At 34.2% G+C, this 24778-nt stretch overlaps 3 protein-coding genes across 5 annotated transcripts in view; 1 reads left to right on the top strand and 2 right to left on the bottom strand.

Annotated features, from left to right (window-relative positions):
- The window catches only part of LOC112044590 (uncharacterized), a 65594-nt gene extending 54123 nt beyond the window's left edge, over nucleotides 1–11471 (top strand). For all 3 annotated transcript variants that reach the window (XM_052887460.1, XM_052887459.1, XM_052887461.1), the window contains one exon: nucleotides 1545–11471. In XM_052887460.1, coding sequence (XP_052743420.1) covers nucleotides 1545–1996 — 452 coding nt within the window. In that variant the 3' untranslated portion in view covers nucleotides 1997–11471. The remainder of the gene's footprint in view (nucleotides 1–1544) is intronic.
- Nucleotides 11472–12702: 1231 nt separating this feature from the next.
- LOC112044604 (H/ACA ribonucleoprotein complex non-core subunit NAF1) lies at nucleotides 12703–17117 on the bottom strand. Its single transcript, XM_024080486.2, has 5 exons — nucleotides 16529–17117; nucleotides 15759–15922; nucleotides 15038–15144; nucleotides 14374–14510; nucleotides 12703–13402 (listed from the first exon to the last, which is right to left on the bottom strand). The coding sequence occupies exons 1-5, from the start codon at nucleotides 16888–16890 to the stop codon at nucleotides 12832–12834; spliced, it is 1341 nt and encodes a 446-aa protein (XP_023936254.2). The 5' UTR covers nucleotides 16891–17117; the 3' UTR covers nucleotides 12703–12831.
- A 242-nt stretch (nucleotides 17118–17359) lies between these two features.
- On the bottom strand, nucleotides 17360–24016 carry LOC112044610 (protein phosphatase 1 regulatory subunit 7). The gene is made up of 6 exons (XM_024080494.2): nucleotides 23839–24016; nucleotides 23522–23765; nucleotides 22721–22849; nucleotides 22297–22459; nucleotides 20878–21186; nucleotides 17360–20645 (listed from the first exon to the last, which is right to left on the bottom strand). Exons 1-6 carry the CDS (start codon nucleotides 23843–23845, stop codon nucleotides 20472–20474), a joined length of 1026 nt encoding a protein of 341 aa, XP_023936262.2. The 5' UTR covers nucleotides 23846–24016; the 3' UTR covers nucleotides 17360–20471.
- Nucleotides 24017–24778: the final 762 nt, after the last annotated feature.

Genomic DNA, 24778 nt, shown 5'->3' with positions numbered 1-24778 from the left:
TTCATTTACAGGCAAGACTAAGACGGTCATTTTTAATTAAGTTTTTGAATACTTGAATTGATTAAGTAGTCAAGTAATGTTAATTGTATTATTATTTTATTTTGGTAACGATTCGTGTGTCTCAAACGGTGAAGGAAAAACATCGTGAGGAAGCCTGCGTACCTGAGAATTTTCTTAGTTGTCTACGTGTGATGTCTGCCAATCTGCATTAGGCCAGCATGGTGGAAGCCTAACCTCTCAAACTGAGAGGTTAGGCTTCGTGAGTCTATTGTTGAGACTCGTGCTCAACAGTGAGCCGAATATGGGTTAATGATGAAGATGATCACTGAATTAGTTTTGGCTATTGGTCCATTTATACACAGTTAATATTTTGACCTTTAACCTTGGCTAGATACCATACCCTAAAAGAAAAGACGTCGCAGCCAGCGATTCGTTAAAAATAATGCTGCATAATTTATGTCAAGTGACAAACGCAAACATGTGATAAGCTATGCGATGGTGAGAAAAATAAAGCGATGGTGGTAAAATTAGTCCTAATTATTATTTAGGTGTTCGAGCCTTAGGCTTGACCCTTTTGGTTCTAATTTTTAATGTAGGGTAAGAAATTAGTTACGTCCTTTTGAATTTATGAATCGAGACCAAAATAATTTAATCACTTTGTTATGTGCATTGTCTGTCTGTAAATGTGAAATATCTTTCCATAAAAGTATTGGGAAAATTGTCGGTACTAATCGGTATTTGTAGTTGTACTTCAAATAATAGTTAATACTACTTCAATAATTGTCAAATAACATTTTAACATCGATAAAAATATTAGAAAACAAATGAAAATGACCAATAATATATCAATTCTTTGGTATAACGGTGGTGGATAATATTTTTCTTTTAAATATTATAATTTTTTGTTATTTCTTATCTTAAATTCTCTTAAATGCATATTAAGTTCAGTTTGAATATCATTTTTAAATAGAAGCATATGACGTAAATATGGATGTAGTAAACAAAAATAAAAAATAATGCTTATTGACTTTGTTGACATTATCGGGTGGAATACTTGTAATTGCCAAATATACTAATTTGCCTGCTTTGCCTGTGAAAAAAGTATTGGCACAACTAAAACACTAACAATCAATAAACGCATAATGGCATGAGATTTTTGTGGAAACTTATAGAAGTATTTTTTTATGAAACAAATTTAATAACAAATAAATCCAAAACGATTAATTACATTTGTGTAAAAGATCAAATTAAGATTTTTGTGAATTTTAAGTTAACTCACGATGCGATCCCCAAAATCTTAACCTTCGACTTCTGTAACTAACACTGTGTACTATAAAAGCATGTATGGGTTTCACGGATTAAATGTCTACATTCAATAATTACTTGCAGGCGCACTATTGCATTAAAATAATCGTCCTATAGTTACTTCGGTATCAAACTCCGTCTAACTGACTATCGTTATCAGTTACGAAATGGTAATGGGATAATTATTAATGCAGTGCCTTGTGTTGACAAAATCACTAAAATTAAATTCAAATTTCCAGACGGCAGACCCAACGAAAACTACAATGCGACGAACCTTCCTTTCGGCGACTTCTCCTACCTTACCGAGATGATGTACAACCCGCTCGCCTACTCCTACGGCGTGACCAGCGTGGACCCGGACCGAAACGTAGACGCGGACCACAGCATGACCACAGAGACCTCCCACGACAGGACCATCGACGTATCGGACTCTTCTTCGGACGATGAAGACAGTTCAAGGGTGGAGCCCGAAGAGAATATCCCACCAATTGGACTCGAAACTCAAATTATGACCGTAGGCGACTGCCAGATCGTCAAACTACCCCCAAACAATGAGGACAAAGAGGACAAAATGGAACAGTCCCCTTCGGAAACTATAATCGTCCCCGCGTCAACTCCCAGCTCGGTCACAATCACGCCGATAACAACTGTAGGTGACTGCACCATCAGGCCCGTTATCGATAACACATAATGCGAGAATCTTAGGGTCTACCCCGTCATCTTGATACCCTTCAAATGGAAATAGATTGACGGTTTACGGTGAGTGAACGGATTTTGTACTACTTACCCTTTGTGACACGGGCACTTGTACCCAAAATCACTCTAACCCACGCGACGCTAAGAATACTCAGACAATCAAATGTTTAAACTTTATACGCCCAAAAATATTCAATGATTTTTCGGGAATATAAGTTTTAATTACAGAGCTTAGTATTGCTTGGGAGTAGGGTGTTATCATTGTGTTACCGGCTTTAACTCGGTTTTATTTAGACATTCCAAAGCCTTGATAGTTTTAGAGTTGACATAATGACATTGACTGGACTATAAAGAAGATACACGTCAGACAGATATATACGTTCTGTATATGATGCTCTTATATTCTTAAGATATACCTACTGTACTGTACTTTTTTGTGCATTTCGTACTGGTGTACGAGAATTTCTACTTATATTTTATACAAATACCTATTTCAATTTTTTTTTTTCAGAAGCCCATTGGGGTAATTTACATGAGCTATATTTGCCTAAAAATTCTGGTGTATAAAGACAGTAACATATTCATAATATTCTTGACGTAAGTTGTTCCCTATAAAATATTGTCTTGCTTCAAAACAAGTCACGACAATTTACACGGGTCGTACATAAATGTTAAAATAACACACGACGTGAGTTTCATTAATTTTGTAAATGCGAAATTCGTTCACTCACGTAGTTCTAATTTGTCACGCGATGACGAACAATCTATACCAGTTTCCTATTTCGTCCATTTTGTTTGTTATCGCAACCCTATAACTGTAGTCGAAGAACGTCTTCCTTGAATGGCTCTAATGAAATGGACGAATAACTTTCCTATCTACTCTTTTATTTCAGGGGTAGACACTAAGGACTATTATTGTGGTAGCATTCGTTTGGAACCGAGGTCGCTTCACCCATTGTCGTATTAAATACTGATGTAGTTTATATGTATGTGGACGCTATTTTAATGTAGTCGCCGTGCAGTGAACCGATATAAATTAAGTTAACTGAAGTAAAAATTGAAATGGATTGGATGGAATTTGAAGTATGCATGATAACGAAATACACTTCATTCAAAATATGCTAGTGTCTCTTTAATAAAGAAAAATAAATAATGTGGTGTTTTGTTCATTTAGCTGGATTTAACTGACTGTTCACTTAGTTTATATCGGTATTTTTGCGGTATATGGTACATTTACTGTAAAATGCTTGTGCCATCGTCTTAAGGCATATAGTGCCTTTTGAAAAACTTTTTGATTGCTATGAATATGAATTAATGTGAGCGTTAGAATTTGATGTCTTCCTAACTGTTTTAGCGTAATTATAAATGTAGCGCCTTATCTGAAGGGAAATTGGATACACGTCGTGGGTTTAAATGGAATTAATACTTTCTGCACTTAAAACATATAAAACGAATACTATTAACTAATATCGTGGGTCTTTAGTCGTGAGTTTGTTAAACCTTACGCCTATAGTTGTCACATTTTGTAAGATCTTAGACATAGACAGTTTGACATACACAACTGACTCACTCACGTTCTGGTACAAAATAATACGGTAATACGGGTATTTCATCGTGAGTGCGATTATAAAAATCTCTATACGTCAATCGCATGTAAATAGTGATTTTCTTGCAAAAAGTTGTCTTTTTCTAACTACCCACGACGTGTGCGTAAATGTTGAATAACACCGCGACGTTTTCTTGTTATTTCGGCGGCCTAAATAATGGACTTGAAAAAAATGCTACTACAATGATCGAGGGACAACAAAAAAAAAAATGATATAATGATAAGAAATAAAACAATTTGACTGTCGAACATGCATTTAAATTGGTAATGATGTAATTTATTTAAAAAATGCGAGATTTATTGTAACCGCTAAAGCTTTACATGTGACGCGTGGGCACTCGGCGCCGGTGCGGTATTTTCACAGGTAGATATGAACAACATACAGGATGTCTCGACTTGGTTGTACTGGTTTTCCACAAGAATCTAGTTTTCCACGTGAACGTCCGAGAGAAGAAATCGGTTTAAATGTACCGTTTAAATGTACCGACCAAAAGTTCCCAATAGAGTTACTGCGGCTTGCTGTGGCAAAAATGAAACTCTAACGTATAAAAGATAAGGTATGTGTTAGAATGAGGACTTTCTGAAAGGTTTTGATGCATTGTGCCACAGTGAACCATAGTGTTCAATTGTTGGACGTTGAAGTGGATTTCATTTACTTTGGATACACTTGGGTCCATTCTAAACTAAGTTATGTCTTAAATCGTGAGAGACCAACTCGAATGGTCCACTCTCTAATGTCGTCCCACCAATTTCGCATGTGAAGACCGGTTGCTCTACCTTTACGTTTCTTTCTAAGATTAAACTTGAAAATGGAAACTGAGCAATCGGCAGGTGTCCAAAAAAAGCTCAGTTTTGTCTGCATTTGCAGTTATCAAAAGACTCCTAAAATACATCACTATTGACCGATTTTACAGTTCCCCTTCCAGTTTTAAGGCTTGATGGCCCTTCTTGATGCTGTTCCGGTTTTTAATATATCGTTAAAGAGCCATAAGGTATACCACAGGCTTACAACGTATATTTGTAAACTTTTCGAGCTATAACTTGAAAGTATTCCAAAGCAAAGTTTATTTTAAATTAAACTTGACTTTGTGAGTAAGGATCAAATCTTACAAATAACGTTACTCTAAATATTTTACCCGAAGATGGTAGACAAAATGTCTGTTAATGGTTAATTTTGTTGTTACCGATTTTCGAAGCATTTCTCAATCGATTGATTGATGCATGTCAACTAGGTCGAGACATCGTTAATTGTTCATTTAATATATATATAATCTGAGCCATATTACATGATAATGATAGTTTAAGGATCTTTTATATGTATTGTAGAGTATTTTCCTAGCCCCGCGCATGCGCCGCGCGCCCGCGCGTCGTTCAGATATACTCATCGAGACCCAACCATTATGAACAAATGTCACAATCATCATAATTATTATTATTGGAATAATAAACATTATGCGTGAAAACCTGAACCGACATTTTGCGATAGTTGCAGTGAGATGAGTGTCAAGAGATGACGAGATCATTCTGACTACATATCGGTATTTAGTCCAAAGACATAGCTTATCGGTAAAGCGGTCGGAGAGGTTTTGGTTCGATCCTCGCCCCGTTGGTCTATTGTCGTACCCACTCCTGTACGATATCCTCCTCTATTGTCGTAATACTGTCTTTCCCGACTAGTTGCCAGGAATGGGAATATTAAAAAAATGCCAAATATTCTTTAAAAAAATATTGCTCTCTCTTTTGCCCCATCATAACAAAACAGATAAAGTCCGGCCACTCAGAGATTGCGTTTCTGACAGATGGGCGATGTAACGTGAGAGAGAGAGAGGCAAAAAACGAGGCAATTGTAATTGTATATACGACCTAAACGCAATCTCTGAGCGACCGAACTTTAGCATAAATATCGTGATCTTGATCTCTTGATCGTGATCGTAAAAGATATTGCTCTATCTTTTATTCAAAATAATCTTGTTATCTTTTGACGCGCATCTAATAGAAGTAGAATAGTATACTTTTAAGTACTGTCATATCATAGTAAACCAAAAACAAAAAGATATTTTTTTTTGTTATTGCTTTACTGAGATATTTTAAAGGGCTAGAACTTAGAAGGTCAGAGTCAGGATTTTTTTTGTATGGCCATTATATTTCCATGGCAAAGCTTTATATTAAGTAAAAGTAAATAGAATGGTCTTATACTAAGATGTTTAACATAGGTTTTCACGTACGATGTCGCATATAATATTCACGTATAGATTTATAATATTTTCCGAAACTCTACATAGAGGAGTGTTGCATATTTACTAATTATTGTAATGATGGAACGTAGATATATTTAATAATAAAAATATTGTACTGTGTTGCCTTCAGCGTACTATGTACTTATGTCTAGCTGATTATCCATGTGAGTGTAATTTAAAATTTCTTAAAGAAGACAGATTCTTTTATAACATATACGCTTTAGTGGGCAGCAACCTTTATTTACACGATTCGGGAAAAAAATGCGATGTCTCTCCCACATGTTTATATTTTTTTTCGGTTCCTTTCGAAAACGAAGCAGACTAAAAAGATTATTTTAGTATCAAAAATATTTTTGCCTAGATATAATTATATTCGTAAGTAGCGTCTGATTGGCTGTCTATAATAATAATATAATGGATATATTATGTAATCGAACTAAGTAATATTTTAATACTCGTATTTAATCATATCGTAGTATTTCTTTTTAATGATTATATTATCACGTGTAATTATATTGTTGAGTAACGCGTCGTCTGCGATATGATGAATGACGAGCAGATTTTGGAATTATTTTGCTTATAATAAAAAAATGTGTTAAACAATTAAAATTTATCCACTAACATTAGGGTGAGTGTACACTGATCCGAGGAGTTCCAACGTTTTTACAAAGTTTTGGTACTATTACGGACAAATTAGCTAGTGACGTGACGGGTAGCAGGGATAGCTATTTTACCATAATTTTGTGGTAGAGGAAACACCTCAGGTCCCAGGACTTGTGACCTGGGGTCTAGATTTAAGGGTTCCCTTTAGAATGCATAAACACTCACCTCCCCTGCCCGACATGTTCTCCATGCTCACACTAAACAATTTATGATCAATAATTACAACACAAATTCACTAACGCGACTAGCAGCGTGACGGTGTCCACGCTGCCTAACAAAGAACTGAACTCTAGTCATCAAATACCCTCTTATTTATACCATCACTGTTCGTACAGATACCTTCTTCTTTATTATAATATAAAAAATAATGTTTATACCCGTACTCGAGGAACTCATAACATTTGTCCAGCTTAATAATCAAATCAATATATTCAGTGTATTGTTGCCTCAAACCAAATGATGAGCCCACTTGTAGCATTCACCGGATCCGATCACATACAATATTTTAATTATATAGGTACATACATATGTAACTTCTAACTTGGCTAAAGGCCTAGTAATACTTTATAAGCGTTCGTGATGTAACACATAGTAAACAGCCATACACAATTCAAAGTGTGTTTTCGGCACACGCGGTTAATTACTAAAATATTTTGGATTTTGTCGAACAACGTTTGCTATTGAACGTTGCATGTCCAACACAACACAATACGTAACGTACCATTACGTTGTACGAGTAAGGTCCGTTTATATCTACAGACGTCAACAGCACAGACAAAATATTCTTTCGGTGAATACTGACTGGGCGCACCCCGTGTCTGTCAACGTCTGTGCGGCCGCGTTACGATAGATAAACACTGTATACAAAAATATTATTTTGTCTGCCACGGCACGTGTCTGGCACGCTAAATGTCTGTAGATATAAACGGACCTTCATGCCGTTACGTGACGTTAGAGTTCGTTGGATCAGTGTACACCCGATATTGGAGTCATCGTGTAGAGCGCACGCGCTGTTTCGCCTTTCCATGTCTAAATGTATCAATCTCTGTGAATATTAGATCGTAGAGCGTAGTGTCTTAGATAAAAAAAATATATTCTAAATATTATAACTCGGCAACACCACACGAACAAGTGATACGATGCCCGCTAAATATTTTTAGCGGAACATTGTGATGACGTAACTATATTTGTTTAACCATTTTTGCCTATAAATGTGTAATCGTAGACTTAAAAAGAATGGTACAAGACTATCTAATTTAATACTGCTGGTCGAACAACAAGGATATCTAAATACCTTTTAAAAGTTGCTAAATGTCTCAGTCGACTCGATGCCACATTTTGACTATTTATTTAATTAAAAAGTCAACTATTATATTTTTCTCTAAATACGGTAGTTCGCAAAATCTGCGTCAGTCATGTTTTTGTCATCAAAAGAATCAGACGTTCTTATTTTGTTCAAATCTCAGTAAAATACATTACACAGAGTTCGTCAAATATTTCGTTCTTCCCGTTATTTTAGTGAATATTTTAAATTGAAAGACTTCGACAATAGTCAATATGAATGAAATGAAATTTGTTAGTGAAATTTTCTTACTGATGAAATGGTAAAGAAAATCGACAAATCAATGGTTTTGAAACCATCGAAATTGACCAGACCTGCATTCTGTAAAGTTATCGCTCATTTCCATGACAACTTTGTCAGTGACATTTTATTTTTGGCATCCCATAGAAATAAAGTTCAAATTCTAATAAAACTTGTCATAGACGAATATTACATCGACGAGTATAAAATAGCGGAATCGCACACCAGCACTATTGCATTAGATGTTTCGTACGCCATAACCCCACGCGTAAGACAGCTCTTAACCAATCGGTGTGCGGTTGTAAAACAGCCGGGATTGGATTTTTCTGTTCTGAAGTTTATGCTAAGTTCCTCTAAGTTTATTGTAAAGTTCGTTCAGTCGCGGCCCGTTGCCGCGCAGCGAAGGACGTCTTCAAAGTATTAACTCGCTACTATATAAAATATTTTTAAGAAATTATTTTGATCAAAAATACATGTACAGTAGTATAGTTCCTAACGTGTAATCGATACAAAATTATTGTAACCCCTTTCAATTTAATCGTAGTTGATTACATAATTTTTAATTGATTTCGTTTTAGTGTCGGGTCGGGTGACTTTGCTTTTTGATGTGAATTTTGGCAGTTTATGAAATATTAATCAGACGTCACAACTTAAACAAAAATAATCTTTAATTACTGCCATACAAACCGTCTATTACCATACAGAATACCTTTCACTTCAATTAATAAGAAATATATTACTAAGTCCTTGATAACAATAACAAATATATATTCTTTTACAGAAATCTGAGTAATCTGTGCAGTGCATATATTTTCAAATTATTTCAAATCACATACTTAAGAGAAAAAATACATTGGCACTACATGTCTAACACAGAATAATCTAGGCGTTTTCATTTATCTGGTTTATTTTTCATTCATTTCTCTGTTTTAACACGTAGGTTACTTTTTATCGCGGAAAAATCCATGGCCCTCGCGGGATTTGTGAAAAACTAAATTTTACGAGGGCGTTCGCTAGTTTTCTATATTTTCAAATCAGCAAAATTATTTTCAAGTTTTATTAGACTGATAAAGTAGCATCGAATAGCAAAGTCACTTAACTTGTCTGTAGCGGTTAAGTTTATATAATTTCAAGATCAAATTAATTATTAACTCGTAGTTCACTACTAGTGATGTATCGTCGAATTCGTTTTAAGGTGTGCTTATGTTGATGTCGGATGTTTTGTTTATTGATTTCGTATTTAATGGAAGACTGCTCTGTACCGTTCTCTATTATATCGACGTTTTATTTAGGACCGATTCGATTTATCGATGTTTTATTTAGGACCGATTCGATTTATCGATGTTTTATTTGTCGATGTTTATTTTTTTACCGATTCGACTTGTCGATGTTTTGTTTAGTACCGATTCGACTTGTCGATGTTCTGTTAAGTACCGATTCGATTTGTCGATGTTTTGTTTAGTACCGATTCGATTAATCGATGTTTACGCGTAAAGCCCAAGAGGCATTTATTCTCATGAGTCTCAAACGGCAAGCTAAGGTTATTGAGTGTTAATTTAACGAAAGAATCTGTATTTTTATAACTAAAGATAAGTTAATGCGCCGGATAATATAATAATCGGTTACACTTTCACCCCTTGCAATGTGAACTTATGTATATCCCATATTATGTAGTAGGTTAGGTTTTTAAGTTGAAAATTACATTGGCCCTATTGGCATTGTGTTGTCGTTAAGTTTAGTGTGTTTCCAGTTGCCGCTCTACTACTAGTTAACATCTTCTTATTAAAAAAAAAACAACGGATGAGTTTCTTGCCGACTCTTCTCAAAACATGCCTTTCGAACCGGTGGCAAAGTAAACATTTTAACTTGACTATTCAAATGAAAAGACGAAAGTTGTCTTTTTGTTACAAAAACGAACGTTTTTATGAAATGAACAATTTAGCATAAAGTAGATGGCATTTTTTTGCATCGTCATCTATTATCCAATGGTATCGCAGTCCGTATTCATACTCACGTAAGATGTTGACTAGAGAGAGGGAGAGGCTTTATAGTTTTGCAATAAAAAAAAGTAATCCCTTATTTATGGAATGTTAGAAGTGTGTTTGACCGGTTGATTGCATTTATATTATCTATCGTTTTTTTTCATATAACCATTATAATTATAATTATGAAATATTCGCAGTGGTACAATATGAATTTACAAACGTCTTGCTTTACACGTGTTATTTAATGAATTCTAAACGCATTTATTTATTAGTAATGCCCATAAATTACTTGTTGTAAAATAAATCAAGTTCATCTATCAAAGCAATCAATTTGTAAAGAATATTTAAAATAGGAGGTAGTTAATTCTAAAGAAGTAAACTCACGAACCTATCTCAGATCTTTTTGTTTGCATTTAAAAAAATCAATTTATTTATTGTTATAAAAATCTTTGTGAAGATCGAACGACGAATCTGTGGTATAAAGAGGCACATACTTATCTAAAATTATTACATACTAGAAGTTATATAGGTACAGCGTATATGTATCTGAAATTACGATTTATCTAATAAACCTCTAATTTGCGTTTTTTCAACGACTTAGGAGTGAATGAATGAATTAGCAGTGGGGGAACCCCTAAAAGAGGTCTTGGTTTAAAGCCCTTTAGGGTTATCAAAAATAAATAAAAGGGCTTTGTATTTATTTTATGATTGCTTGTTTTAGCCCTAAAATAATTTTATTGTAGGGTAAAAATAAATTCGATTCGCCGCAAATCGAAACCATAGTATTTTTTACACTGCCATATTATATTTTATTTTATTATTTGTAAATACACTTTGTACCGCTGCAACATTTTTTTTTACTATAAAAATCAATTTTAAATGAACTTTTGTGTTTTTAAAATCTCATTATATTATTTTATCTCGTTTAAGGCCTATTTTATTGATTTAAATGTGTTAATCTTTCAAAAAATAGGGCCATGAAATGAATTATGGAAAAAATCATTGTTACAACAGCTATTTTGATGAGATTTTTTTTTGTATAATTTATACTCAAGTTTTTATGTTATGAATCAAATGGATGTATACAAATCAGGACAAATTTTTTTAATTTGTAATTGTGAAGGAATATTTTTATATTCTTGTATTGTGAAATGGCTATATCATTTTACGTTGTGATCATGTAAGTGCAAAATTTTAATTACTTTTAACCAGTTTCGTTGACGTGGGTCAATTTGAGGGCAGCAGGAATGATGTTCAGTTCTGCATTGTCCGAGAGCAGTATTTTTTAGCTGTAGTTCTTTATTATTATAAACTTTTTTTTTATTTTAACATTTACGAAATTCGATCGTTAGTTAATTTCTAACAATGAAATATTTAATAAAGAAATCAAAAATAAATGGTCTTTAATTAACCGACTTCGAAAAGGAGGAGGTTCTCAAATCGAGTCCATGTTTTTTTTATATATAAAAATCTTTCCATGTAATAAAATCATAGAAAATCACTATTACTATTTATAGGCAAAGATTTTATACTATTACATTTTACGTGCCGACAAAATCACGGCAAAAAGTAATCCGAATTCAGCTACCTAATCCACTGACGCGCATACATGCACAATTTTGTGTTTACTTACGTTATATGCATATTTCTATATATTTCGTTTTTAGACTTCCTGAACACAACTCGACATTGTAGACAATATTTAGGTATTATTTGTTTAAATAACTTTCGTAGTATACAATGCGACTAAATGAAATTAAGACAATTAGACACTTTTGTCCGCCTCTGTTTCGCTAGTGACATATTTAAGTATAAAACTGAAATTAAAGGTACTTCTCTAATTTTGCCAAGCTTTGACACCAAGTTAAGTGTTGGTTGAGACTATTTCTCATTATACCACAGAAAATACTATAACAAAAAATTATACCTATATTGGACAACTGAGGATCTGGACTCTTGAAACCGGCTACTTTCTAAAAACTACATGGTCGTACTCCATACCTAGTTGCTTTCCATACTTTTATAACATAGGAGCTGACAATACTTTCAGCTTTTATAAAATAGGGAATGTCTAACCATTACAGACTCCTTTTCATATGATTTTTGTTATTATATTGAGAAATTTTAATCAGCAATTAAGCCCTCGACCTTTTTAAATAAATTGCGAAAGTTGTGATTATGTCTTAACCGCTGAACTAATAGAGGACACCCTGTATACTGCCTTGTCGCACTGTGGTGTTAGGTCTCTTGTACTACAAATATGTAGTCAAAAGTGCCCATTATTTAATCTGCAACTATACCCATCACATCGGACAAGAGCAATGCTGCCATGTCACATGAATTAGTCAAGAGGTAGCAATTCCACAAACAGATTTACTACTAAAACGGATGTGCCATACCACCATACCAATATTTTCACCATAACCATAATTTTCACTACTGCTAAACTAAACGTTTGGAACTCTCGTAACTTTAATTTTAAGATTTCGGCTATTTTTACCACCATTAGATTAGATTAAAATATGACAATCTTGACCTTTCAAAAGTGCTTGTAAACTAATACTAATTGAAATAAATGAATATTGAATTTGAATTTTAAGAAGTCTGTTTAAAATAAAAACAAACACGCACTGTACCATAACTTTAATTTATATAAATATATAGATATTTGGATAAGCAAACTAGTATTGTTAACACAGCACTAGCTATTGACTAAACAAGAATTAATAACATCTTAAATTAATATCCGTGTGCGACCTACGACCCCGGCGGGGGAGGCGGGGGGTGGTTGAACCACTGCTGCGGTGGTCCGGCCACGTAACAGAAGTTCGACCCGAAGTTCTGTCTAAACGACGGCGGGGTCATTGGTGCTTGTGGTCTCGGGCTCCTAAACGGTAATCGATTCATATTTGGCGGAGGCGTTGTGGGGTTGAACGGTGGGAACACTGGAGGGTTGAACATCGCAGGCGCAATGAAGGGGCGACCTCCGGGGTCGACGCTCGGTATCGGTGGTGGGGTCACCTTCATGTCGTCCCAAGGCCTCGAGCGGTTGTGGTAAGTGTTTCTTCTAAAGGAACCGCGGAATGACGTCGCTCCCCCAAATCTGCTGCTAGACTCGAACGGGCGTTGATTTCGTTTGGCTTCTATCATTTTCCTAGGCGGCGGGTTTTTGGAGTTCTCTCCGTTTTCTGCAGACTCCTGTCTGTTCTGCTTCTGCTGTTCCTTCTTCGCTTTGTTTGCCTTTCTCTCCTCCTCGTCGTCTGAATACTCGATGTGGCTCGGCGGCGGCTCGATGTCGTTCAACCATGACGCATCAGAGCCTTTCATTCTAAAATAAAACAAAATGGTATGAGGTTAAATGTCATCAAATTATAGCAGCTTTAGTGAACAATTGTACGAGTATGTATTTAATCACAAGATGTGATTATAAATGATAGTTAAATTTCTTTTGTTTTGATCCAAAAACACTTCACCATCGAGAAGTCTCTGATAATATAATGATTTATTTATTTTGCTATCATCCACGAAAATTTCGGCGAACCCATGCGACAACGTCACCCAGGTCCGACAAAATACTCTCTACGTACGTTTCACCCCAAAACCGGAGCATCCTCAGGAGATGTTGACTCTACAACATGCAATTGCACGTTGTAGAGTCAACATCTCTATTAGAGTATTTTGTCGGACCTGGGTGACGTTGTCGCATGGGTTCGCCGAATTTTCGCGGATGATAGCAAAATAAATAAATCATTATATAATCATGATGAACTTCCGCAAAGTAACGCCTGCTTCTATCCAATATTTAAGTCTCTGATAGATTAGTTTAAGGTATTACAAAAAACTATTGATAAATGGATCTCATTAAAATTTCAAGTGGATATTTTTACTTTATAAATTTTCGTCAAATTATATGAGAGCTCGCGCACGTGCTCCGCCGAGTGAGCGCACGCAGCAGTGGGGCTGTCACCTGCCAGTGTCACTACACTTACTTCATAAGTCCTGCGAGGAACACGTAGCTGGTGTGGTCGGTGCGCGGCGCGATGAACACGTCGGCGCCGCACGCCACGCCGCGCTCGCGCACGTGCTCCGCCGAGTGAGCGCACGCAGCAGTGGGGCTGTCACCTGCCAGTGTCACTACACTCACTTCATAAGTCCTGCGAGGAACACGTAGCTGGTGTGGTCGGTGTGCGGCGCGATGAACACGTCGGCGCCGCACGCCACGCCGCGCTCGCGCACGTGCTCCGCCGAGTGAGCGCACGCAGCAGTGGGGCTGTCACCTGCCAGTGTCACTACACTCACTTCATAAGTCCTGCGAGGAACACGTAGCTGGTGTGGTCGGTGCGCGGCGCGATGAACACGTCGGCGCCGCACGCCACGCCGCGCTCGCGCACGTGCTCCGCAGAGTTGAAGCGCACGCAGTAGTGGGGCTCTGTCACCTGCCAGTACCATTTCATTTACTATTTATTGTTTTTATTTTTGTTAGATAATCATCTATCAATTACTGAGCGTTTATAGACTACAATCCACTTGGAGATCACAACTGCTTTTCCCGTTCCACTTGCTTGAAAGCAGTTGGCCATAAAGTACAGATGTCTAATATTTGAGTTGAATGATGAAAGGCAATTCAAGACTGTGGGATATCACAATCCCTACTAAAGATATCTAGCTATGGATGATCAGTTAATGAAGATGATGTGTTTTTTGTGTCATTATGGCCTTGCAAATATGCATTTTGCCAGTCGGTCAGGTCTTGTTATGCTTTAGTAAGGCGAAGGCTGATGATAATGATTGACAATGACAATCACTAGAACTACCTCAATAGTTTCATTTTTAATTAGGTCTGAGCAGTTAAATTACTAAGTTAATCTACCAAAACTTTAATGCACAGTCTACAACAAGAATTATTAGGTATGTTTTAAGGACATGGCTAATTATATAATTTTATAAACATCATCATACTCACTGGGCCAAAAACATCAAACACTTTTCCAAGTGTTTTAGCACCACTCTCCAGAAAGAGCACACTATCTAGATCCACAGCCGGGGTTTGCGGGAACGCTCTGACTATAACTGTAACAAAAAATTTACCATGGCATGGAAATGGGGGTCATAGATAAAATATATGGAAAATTATTTTAATAAAATATATAATACAAGAGCACTAATGAATCTTTATTGTATTTCTAAGCTTCCTTGGAGCATTCATCTAAAACACTGGCCTAGAGATATCACAAAAACATGCTCAGTAGGATATTTCTCTTTATAAAAAGTACAGAAAAGTCTACAATGTCATGAAATATTTGTTTATCTTTTTAATTTACTATGTGACAAATTTTTTAAGTTAAAATGTTTAAAAAAAGGTTATTTTAACTTCAAAAATTTGTCACATACAATGAAAGTTTTCATTGATTTTTGCAGACAAGGTCACATCAGCTAGTATCTACCAAACAAACTAGCAGATTTGTATTGTCTATATTTAAGATAGTTTTCTGTTATATGCATTTTCAACCAGTGAAGAAAATTTATTGTGAGAAAACCTGAGAATTTTATTAATTCTCATATGTGCAAATTCTGCGAATCTGCATTTAGCCAGCGAGGTGCACTCATGCTCAACAGTGAGCCGAATACCCACATGTTGAGCACTTGTCCATCACATAAATGTGCTATCCTACCAATGTACTCACCTAATCTATCAACTATACTGGCAACAACGCCAATTTTAACAGTTTCCTGTGGTGGCAGGCTTATTGCTAGGTCCTCTATTGGTGGCAACTCGTCCAGGCTTAGCTCACCATGTACTTTGGGAGGCTCTAATTTACTTGATTTACTAGTGCCATCCAGTTCATCTCTGAAAACATAACAAAAATTTTTTTTTTTATTATTTCAATTAAAAGTATTTCATGTACCACAGCGAGATTTCATTTTTCTGTAATCCTAGCATCAACAACAAATCCTGAGAAGAAAAAGGACCTTTTGTTGACCAATAGTGAGTTTTATTTATTGCTCTCTCATTCTACCCAACACAATGAAGGAGAGAAAGGTTAAGTTTAAGGTGTTAAGTTTTGGTTGTTGTTATAGTGTATTTTATCACACAATTACAATTCATGATATTTTTTTGGAATGGATGTTATAAACATAGCTTCAGTAGGTGAATATGTATGTACTTACCTTTATGCTAACTAATCACATAGTAAAAAATCAAGCATTCATTAATGTTCTGATGCTGAAATAAGATGGCACTATAATCAACTAACGTTGCTCGCTTAATGTGGACTGTACTGAAGTTTCAATAATAAGACAGCAGCTTTCACTGATGCACAATAAATATCGATTTTACTTTTGAATTATCCCAAAGAAGAATGGCAGTCAAGGTCCAACTTCAAGGTTGCCTTAGCTACCACATATTTTGTATAATATGACGTAATATAACGAGTAAAAAGTTGCGAGTTCTTACCCACTGGACATTTCTTCCTTAACAGACTCTACATCACTATCGCTAGAACTATCTGAACTTGAGGAGTCGCTATCGAGGTCCCGATATTCCGTTACGTCGTATTCGACTACGCCGCTCTCATTACTGTCAATAATCATGTGTCTTGTGGTCCTCACATCACCATCATCGCCTTCAGACAACGGGCCGTGGGCACAAGCATTGATTATATTATTTTTCATGACCATCTCACTCAGTTCGGCAGCATCAGAATCGTTTCCAGTGTTCTCATTGGACCTGGTGTCCTCAGAATCAGACTCGGAACCATATTCCGCTATTAAATTGAGCGACACATTTTTATTGTTACTCTGATCAAGGTTTTCCATTATAAAAATCCGCGTGGACGGGAATGCTTACGAATTATTGTACTCACACTATTGTAACATTTATCTACAACTATAAATATTATCGTTAATCATAATAGCTACAAATGAAATCTAGCTGTTTGGCGAAAAATTAAATTAGATTCTATAATGAAAATTAAAGAAGAAACAAAGCACGCAACCGTGAAATTGCAGAAAAAACAGCACTTTTTGACGGTTAACAAATGACAGATCATTTCGCCATTTTTAGAAAAATGTCAATAAATAGAACAGATTAAAAATTAGTAGGACAAAATGCCATAGACAATAAGTAAGATGAAACATTGGCCTTCCGGCTTTTCTTGGCACTCGGCAGCATTTGCTTCCCGAAGCGGTGGTAGAGTCACTACTGATTGAATGTCCTTCTAATTTCTTTACTGTGACAGCAACTACCTTTGATGCCTACTTAATATTAAAAAAGAAATAAAACACGTTTACCAATACACTTTTAATTACATTACATTTGAAATACAAAGACCGTTATTTACACGTTAAAGTTAACTTTAGTGAATAGACTGGAAGGCCGCCGGTGAGCATCCCCCATCAGTCCTAGGCTGCTGCGAGACTCCGAGACTGCCTGGAAATGCATTTCTGCAGTATTATTGCGATATTTGATTATATTTTGTGCCACAATTTCTTATCACTATACATATTTAAAACTAGCAGACGCCCGCGGCTTCGTCCACCCTTATATCTCCTTAATCCGGCAATGTCGTAAAATCTAAAAAAGTGTGTGTCAGCTCCAACGTACCAACGGAGTTTATTCTTTCAGGTCGCCTGTCTAACGGCCAGTTTCTTCATCGTAAGTAACAGTCAAAGTAACGTCATAAAGCTAAAGTGACGGTCTTAATCACGGAAAAACAAAGTCTTCTTTACTACTTATACTGTTACTTTAGCTTTACATGAAGAAACTGGCTAAAGAAATTGGTGTATGTTACCCCGTTGCATACTCTATGTACGTCTCAATACCTACGACTGGAAAGTGAAAGCGCAACCGAGGAGCTGCAGACCGCAGCGTCCGCGCCCGCCAACAGCGTGCACATACGTGCGGACGTGGGTGAAAGGTGCGCAGAATAGGTTGCGCACAAAAACGTAATGCTATCATAATATTTGTAATTAATAATATAATTCGTTCATCGAATTTTACTGCCCATATTTTTTTTTCATACAGGGGGCTATGTGTGAAAAATTGATTCATAAGGAGTAAACTCCAAAAATACACGCTATTTTTTTCACACCCAGATTTACACGAAAATGGGAAGGTAAAACCACGCGGCGCTGCTAAACAATTAAAAACTAATAGGTAAGTATTTTCTCTATACAAATTACAATACATATTATACTTTTAGCAGGTTCTAATAATACCTATATATCTAAAAGTTCAATTAATATGTATTTATTAAACTTTTACTGTTTGTTGTAATATGAAATCGGTAGTTTGATTGATATTCTGAATAAGTATATAACGTAATTACACGGGTATGCTAAAAAACGGATTTTGCGATAGGATCGCTTAGAGGTCAAAGGGCGGACGAAGTCGCGGGCGTCCGCTAGTAATTTTACATACCCAAGGCTCAGCTAATAAAATAGGTAATTACATAACTAAGTCAAATACCTATGTTTATATTTTTTAACCATATACAATATATATATATCTAGGTAGGTATAATAAAACTGTAACAGGATAAATTTTGGACAATGAAGATATTAATAATAATAAAGAAATAAGGTGTTATTGGAATAAAATGTTTTTTTTTAAATATCTATAGGTATATCTTTTCTTAATTTTTTACAGAATTGGACCTATTACAGTTTTATTATAAGTACTAAGTATAAGTTAGTAGAATGTCAAAGTTCATAAGGCATACTTTTGTTCTAATATGTATGTACTTTAGCGAGTTTTTACAGCTGAATATGGATGCTAAAATGTAAATCAGTCATGAAATTCATTATATTTATTTATATTAGTAAATTGGACTTTGCTGGCATCAGCTGATTATAATTATTATCTATAATATTTGTACAAAGATGGATATGGACCCATTACATTTCAATGTTTCATATACATATATGTATACGAAATATACAGGATGTTTTTACCATAACTTCAAGACAAATAACTAATTTAAGCTTTTTATGTTTTCATAATACATACAAAGTAATTCTGACTATCCATGTAACACACGCCTTTATCTATCCTTGCATTTTAAAATACGTAATCGCTGTCGATATCGACGAGATATTGCAGCAGGCACTCAGCACTTCACTAGTAAGCTGCTTCATGATATTTATCAATGAATAAGTTTCGTTAGGTCATATTATAAGATGCGATATAAGGGACACAATGTAAGATCTATTTACCAAAGAAATCTCAGTAAATATTCATTGTAGAAAACATGTTCCTTAGACATTTTTAATAAATTTTCCTTAAAGAATATAACCCTAGAGTTATGGGAAATACTTCCGACCAGCCTGTATGTAACTTTATATATTCTATTTTACTATGTTTTAAAACACATAACATAATACACAAATGATAAATTTATTAATGACAAAAATGCTATAGTGGTGAATGTAAAAGATGATCCAATTACTTCCAGGTAATTAGATCATCTTTTATATCGGTTTTTATGTTTACCCTAGTAGAAATAATTATTCTATGTAATAAAAATGTAAAAAAATATTTTAAAAAGAACATTATTGTTGAGTTTATTGCCAGCTTTTATCAAGATACCTGTTTACCAAATAGTCAAGCTTGATATTCAAAAAATGCTTGTAAGCTAAGTCCTCTTGAAACAATTCTTTTTTATACATTTTCAATGCATGATAAAATATTATATTCATAATTATAATGTTTTATAAACTTTGAACAAATTATATATTTTGTTTACCTTAGTTAAAACTAAAAGTATCTACTATGTACTACCAGAAAAGAAAGTAAAAATTTATTACAACAGAAACTACAATAACACCTAAACACAATTTAAAATCCCCAAACACAATCACAACAGTAATCTACCACAAAGGGAGGTTGGGGACAGATGTACCACATCACATACAACAATAATACCATAGAGTTTTTATTAACTAAGTAGTTACATAACAAAATACGACAATCGTCAAATACTATAATCTCTCCAAATATTCTACTGTTGATCTACATACAACATAAGCCATGAAAGTTAAAAATAAAGTGATATTCATGTTAGTGTGTAGATATTAATAAACAAAGACTACAATATGATTAACATAAACAAAAGTATATCCTACCTAAAATTAAATTCAACTATCATATTCTAAATTTATTTTTCAACATCCATCTGATTCTAGATGTTATTTTACTTTTATACAAATTTAAATCAACATGCTGTTGTTCGCTAACTAATCGAAGCCAAAATGGGACATTAGATCAGTATAAAGTAACATTATAATGAACAAGAACAGGACTGAGATGTCAAGATATGCAGCAGCATATAAAAATTGTATAATTACTAGTTTTAACTTTCATGGCGCCATTATAATATATTTCAGTTAGTAATAAACTCTTATCTACACAAAGTAGCGTCGATCTGCTGCAGTGAAGGCAGTGTCAGCTTGAGTTTCCTCCTGTAGGCGGGATCTGTAGCCAGCGGGTTGTGTTCTAAATATATTGTTGCCAACTTTTTATTTTGCTGCAGATAATCCACTGATGACCAATCTGCTATTTGGTTGTTGTTTAACTGAAATAAAATAAGTAATTGTTAATTAATTTGATTAGGGTCTCAATAACTTAAAGCCAAAGCTTGAAAAAGGCTTAATTAAAAATGGATTTGTGTTTTCGCGGCGATAAGCAATTATTTAATAATCATTTGTATAATTAATTATAAATAGAAAATAGTAAAAATATATTACTATTTTCCATATAATTATTTAATACATTTTTAAATAGAAATTCAACAATACCCATCTTACCCAAAGCTCCTCTAGATTGCTCATGTGCTGCACATTCTCAATAACAGTGATCCTGTTCATAGATAAATCCAAAGTCTGCAATTTGACTTGATTCTCCATATTCTCCATCACTGTTATACCATTCTCAGATAGATACAACTGTTCTAAATTAGTCAAATGTTCCAAATTTTCTATTTTGAGAAGGCGATTGCTCTGTATGATCAGTAACTCTAGATTTTTGAGGTCTTCGAGATTTTGTATTTTAGATATTTTATTTTTACCAAGGTAAAGTTCTTTTAGTGTGTCTAGTCCTGATAAGTTTTTGATTTCCTGAAAATAATAATGAATAGTAAAATATTTGTGGTAAATGTACTATGCATTTAAACAAAAACTTATTCAAAACCGTATTATATGTTACCAAGAAAAATCGTAAAATGAAAAACAACACTTTGGTAGTTTGGTTTGTGAACTAGGTGGTGCAAAATCATAATTTATATAAACAAAACACTATTGTTATTATTTGTAACTAGTGAACGTCCGCGAATTCGTCCACGTGAACTTTAGGTTTTCACGAATTCCACTAGAAAAATGGATTTTCCAGGATGAAAAGTATTCTATATATTGCTTTATTACTATAACCTCCTCTATCTTCCAGTGAAAGTTCTGTTAAAATCCGTTCAGCCGTTTTAAAGATTAGCCCAGGCAAACAGAAAGACAGTCAGACAACGACTTTTTAAAAGCTTGATTATGATTTGGTATTGTGTAAATAACTAAAATAAAACACAGTTATTTAGAAATCACAGACAGACACTTAAATTTTATTTTTATGTATTGATGATGAAGAATTGAAAGTGATTATACTTGAAAATTTATGAGATAGTTAACTGGTTAAAACTTCGTTAATGTATGAGTCACTATGATATGAGATTGTGCAATACAAACAGGCTTTATTTTTTAATAATTTTCCTCCTATATGACTAATACTAGAAGGTAAAAGCCAACTTTCACAAGCAAAAAGTAAAAATTCAAATTATTGAAATAAACAAACTAACTGATTTTAAAAACTCTTTCATCAATGGAATGAATGCTTATCAGTGATTTATCAGTCGGTGACTTAGCTTTATTTTATTCCCATATTCCCATGGGACTGGCAAATGATGTCTGCTAGTATTCAATATTATGAAACTATTAATTGGCAAGGTTGTAAAAAAAAATTGCAAAATACAGGTTGTTTTGTTACATATATAGAGTGTAGACTTTACTATAAACTAGTTTATACTAAACTTACAATTTTAAATGGAGAGTATGAGAAACAAACATAAAATCCATTAAAATCACTTATCTGTTTCAGAGTGTGATGAAAATACATACTTGTGACAAAAAAAAATCACTGTATTAAATAAATAATTATAAATATTTTCATTACATTAAGTCACTTACCCTTATACGATTGTCGCCCAACTCTAACATTTCCAGTTTAGGGAAGTGATTAACATTTTTGATTTCAGTAATCTTGTTGGAGCTTAGAAACAATTTCCGAAGGTTCAGCAGCTTGTCAAGACCTGTGATTTCCTTAATTCTGTTAAACGAGAGATCCAGTATTCTGAAAGGAAATATTTAAAGAGAACTTAGAAATTACAGTGTTAAAAATCATTATGAACAGCCAAGTAAAAAGTTAGTAATGTATTGAGAAATAATTCAATCATAATTTAGATTTTATTATAATTAGCATTTTGCTAAAAATGGTATCATAATAAAGATGGTTAGCAATGTTTTTGAGCTACAGATTAAACTATAATATATTAAATCTGTGATTTTCTCTGAGTATTTTAACAACTTTAATAGAAAAGATTTATGAACTCACTCTAAATTAACTAAGCTATCCAAATTCTCAATGACAACAATTTGATTGTCATAAAGCTCAAGTTCCACTAATTTGGTGAGTGTATCCAGACCTTCAATCTTTTTGATTAGATTCCACCTTAAGTATAATCTGAAATAAATTGTATTCAATAAAAAAATTAAAATAAATCATATATTATGTTATATCATATTTTAAAAAAGCGTTATTGGATGAATCTACGTCCAAAAGACAAAAATCCTTGAAACAGTGTATTATGTCCGGCCTCTTTCATTAACCATTCGCTTACTTTTTAAAACACATTTTCTGATAAGAAACCAAAATTATGGTATAATCTTGAGGAAGTATAGAGTACAAAAACAATAAATGAAACATTTTTAGGGCCCTCTAGGCAGTTGCCTAATCTGCCTTTTTGATATTCTGGCCCTAGACATACTAACTACATTCATACTCATTGTCTGGTCATGAAGCAATTATCATACATAATACACAACTGTGAAACTAAGAAGGGAAGTTCCAAAAAGCAATCACATCACACACATTGTATGTATAATAAATTTTCCATGTATGTTTTTGATGGCCTCCATGGCACAGTGGATTTACAAGACAGAGGTCCTGGATTTTCATCTTCCTCCTAACAAGTTAGCCCGCTTTCATCTTAGATTAGATTGATTGTAGTAAAGGGCCAACTTGTGTAGAATAAAAAAAAACAACGTATTTGGAGTAGCCAAGTAGTACACAACATGTTAATTATTGTTAAATACAAATTACAAAATAAAATTATTTTATAGAGTCCATGTTTACCTTTCCAAATTCTTTAGTGGTTCAAGATTTTCGATTTTACCGATTCTGCCATGGTTCAAATCGAGAATGTCTGTGTTCTCGTCAACTACAATCAGCTCCTGGGTTTCCTCCTCAACAGGCGGCGGGGTAACGGGCGGCGTCGGAGATTTACCGTCTTCACTGTGATTCTCACCGTTCCTTACCACCACAGCTTTTTTTGGTACATCATCAGCTTCATTATTAGCCATTGGTGTGTCTTGGTTCTCTAAAATACGTAATTTCATCTTGAATAAATGTTAATTGAGCCATTAAAGGTAGGCCGGTTAAAGTGAGCTTACCGGACATTATGAATTCAGGTCAAGTGTATAGACACAAAACGCAAGTTAATGAAAAGTTTTAATTATTGCACTGAACCGGCTAAATCAAAATCACAAACAATAATTAATTAATTACAAATTGGAATTGCACTTCAAAGTTCAGTTCTCTATTTTGACAGCACTGAGCACTTTGAGTTTGACGCATCACTATAGACTAGAAACTTTGACCGTTTGACGTTAACATTGACACTGACAGAAGCTAGAAAGAATATAGAAATTCAAAAAATAACACTTATATGAGGCTCGAAAAGGCTAGAAAACAGTGCTGTTAAGCCAGTTTATATACGTTTTAAGAAATTTCCTTAAAATAGAGTAGAGTTGTAGCATATTTCGGTATTCGGTAACATCGATTCATAAAAATCGAAAATAAAATATGATGATGAAAACCACAAAGAACTAATACGATGTTCATAGTATTTTACGATTTACTCTTATTTTATTATTTGAGGTTATATCAATAGGTTGCTAAACTTTTCTTCTCTCTCAGAATGAGAGGGGTTAGGTACACTGTGTACATAAGATAATATACATATTTATAAGTCAAACACATTAGCAAATACAGATTTTAAAAAAAATGCAAGATTCAGCGGACATAAGGACAGTTTGGTTTATACTTATTTATTAGAGGAGTTTGAAAATAAAGCAACTCCACTACTCTCTATGATATCTACTATAAAGTATTTTAGGAAAAATCATTTTAAACTGGCTCAATGTTAAATGTCTAGGTTTTTTTAATCCACGTTCCTTACTGACACACTTTTAACCACCGACTTAATCTGAATTCTGAAGATCATACGTCATAGCAATGTGAGATAAGCTTTGCAAATAAAATAATACTTCATTTCAAAACAAATATTCGCACACATACTTATGCACATTGAATTTGAACAAATGTATTGAT

Source organism: Bicyclus anynana, chromosome 19 (assembly GCF_947172395.1).
Source record: "Bicyclus anynana chromosome 19, ilBicAnyn1.1, whole genome shotgun sequence".
Classification (NCBI taxonomy): domain Eukaryota; kingdom Metazoa; phylum Arthropoda; class Insecta; order Lepidoptera; family Nymphalidae; genus Bicyclus; species Bicyclus anynana.
Note: the sequence above shows the minus strand (reverse complement) of the source record. Positions and strands in the feature narration are given on the sequence as shown.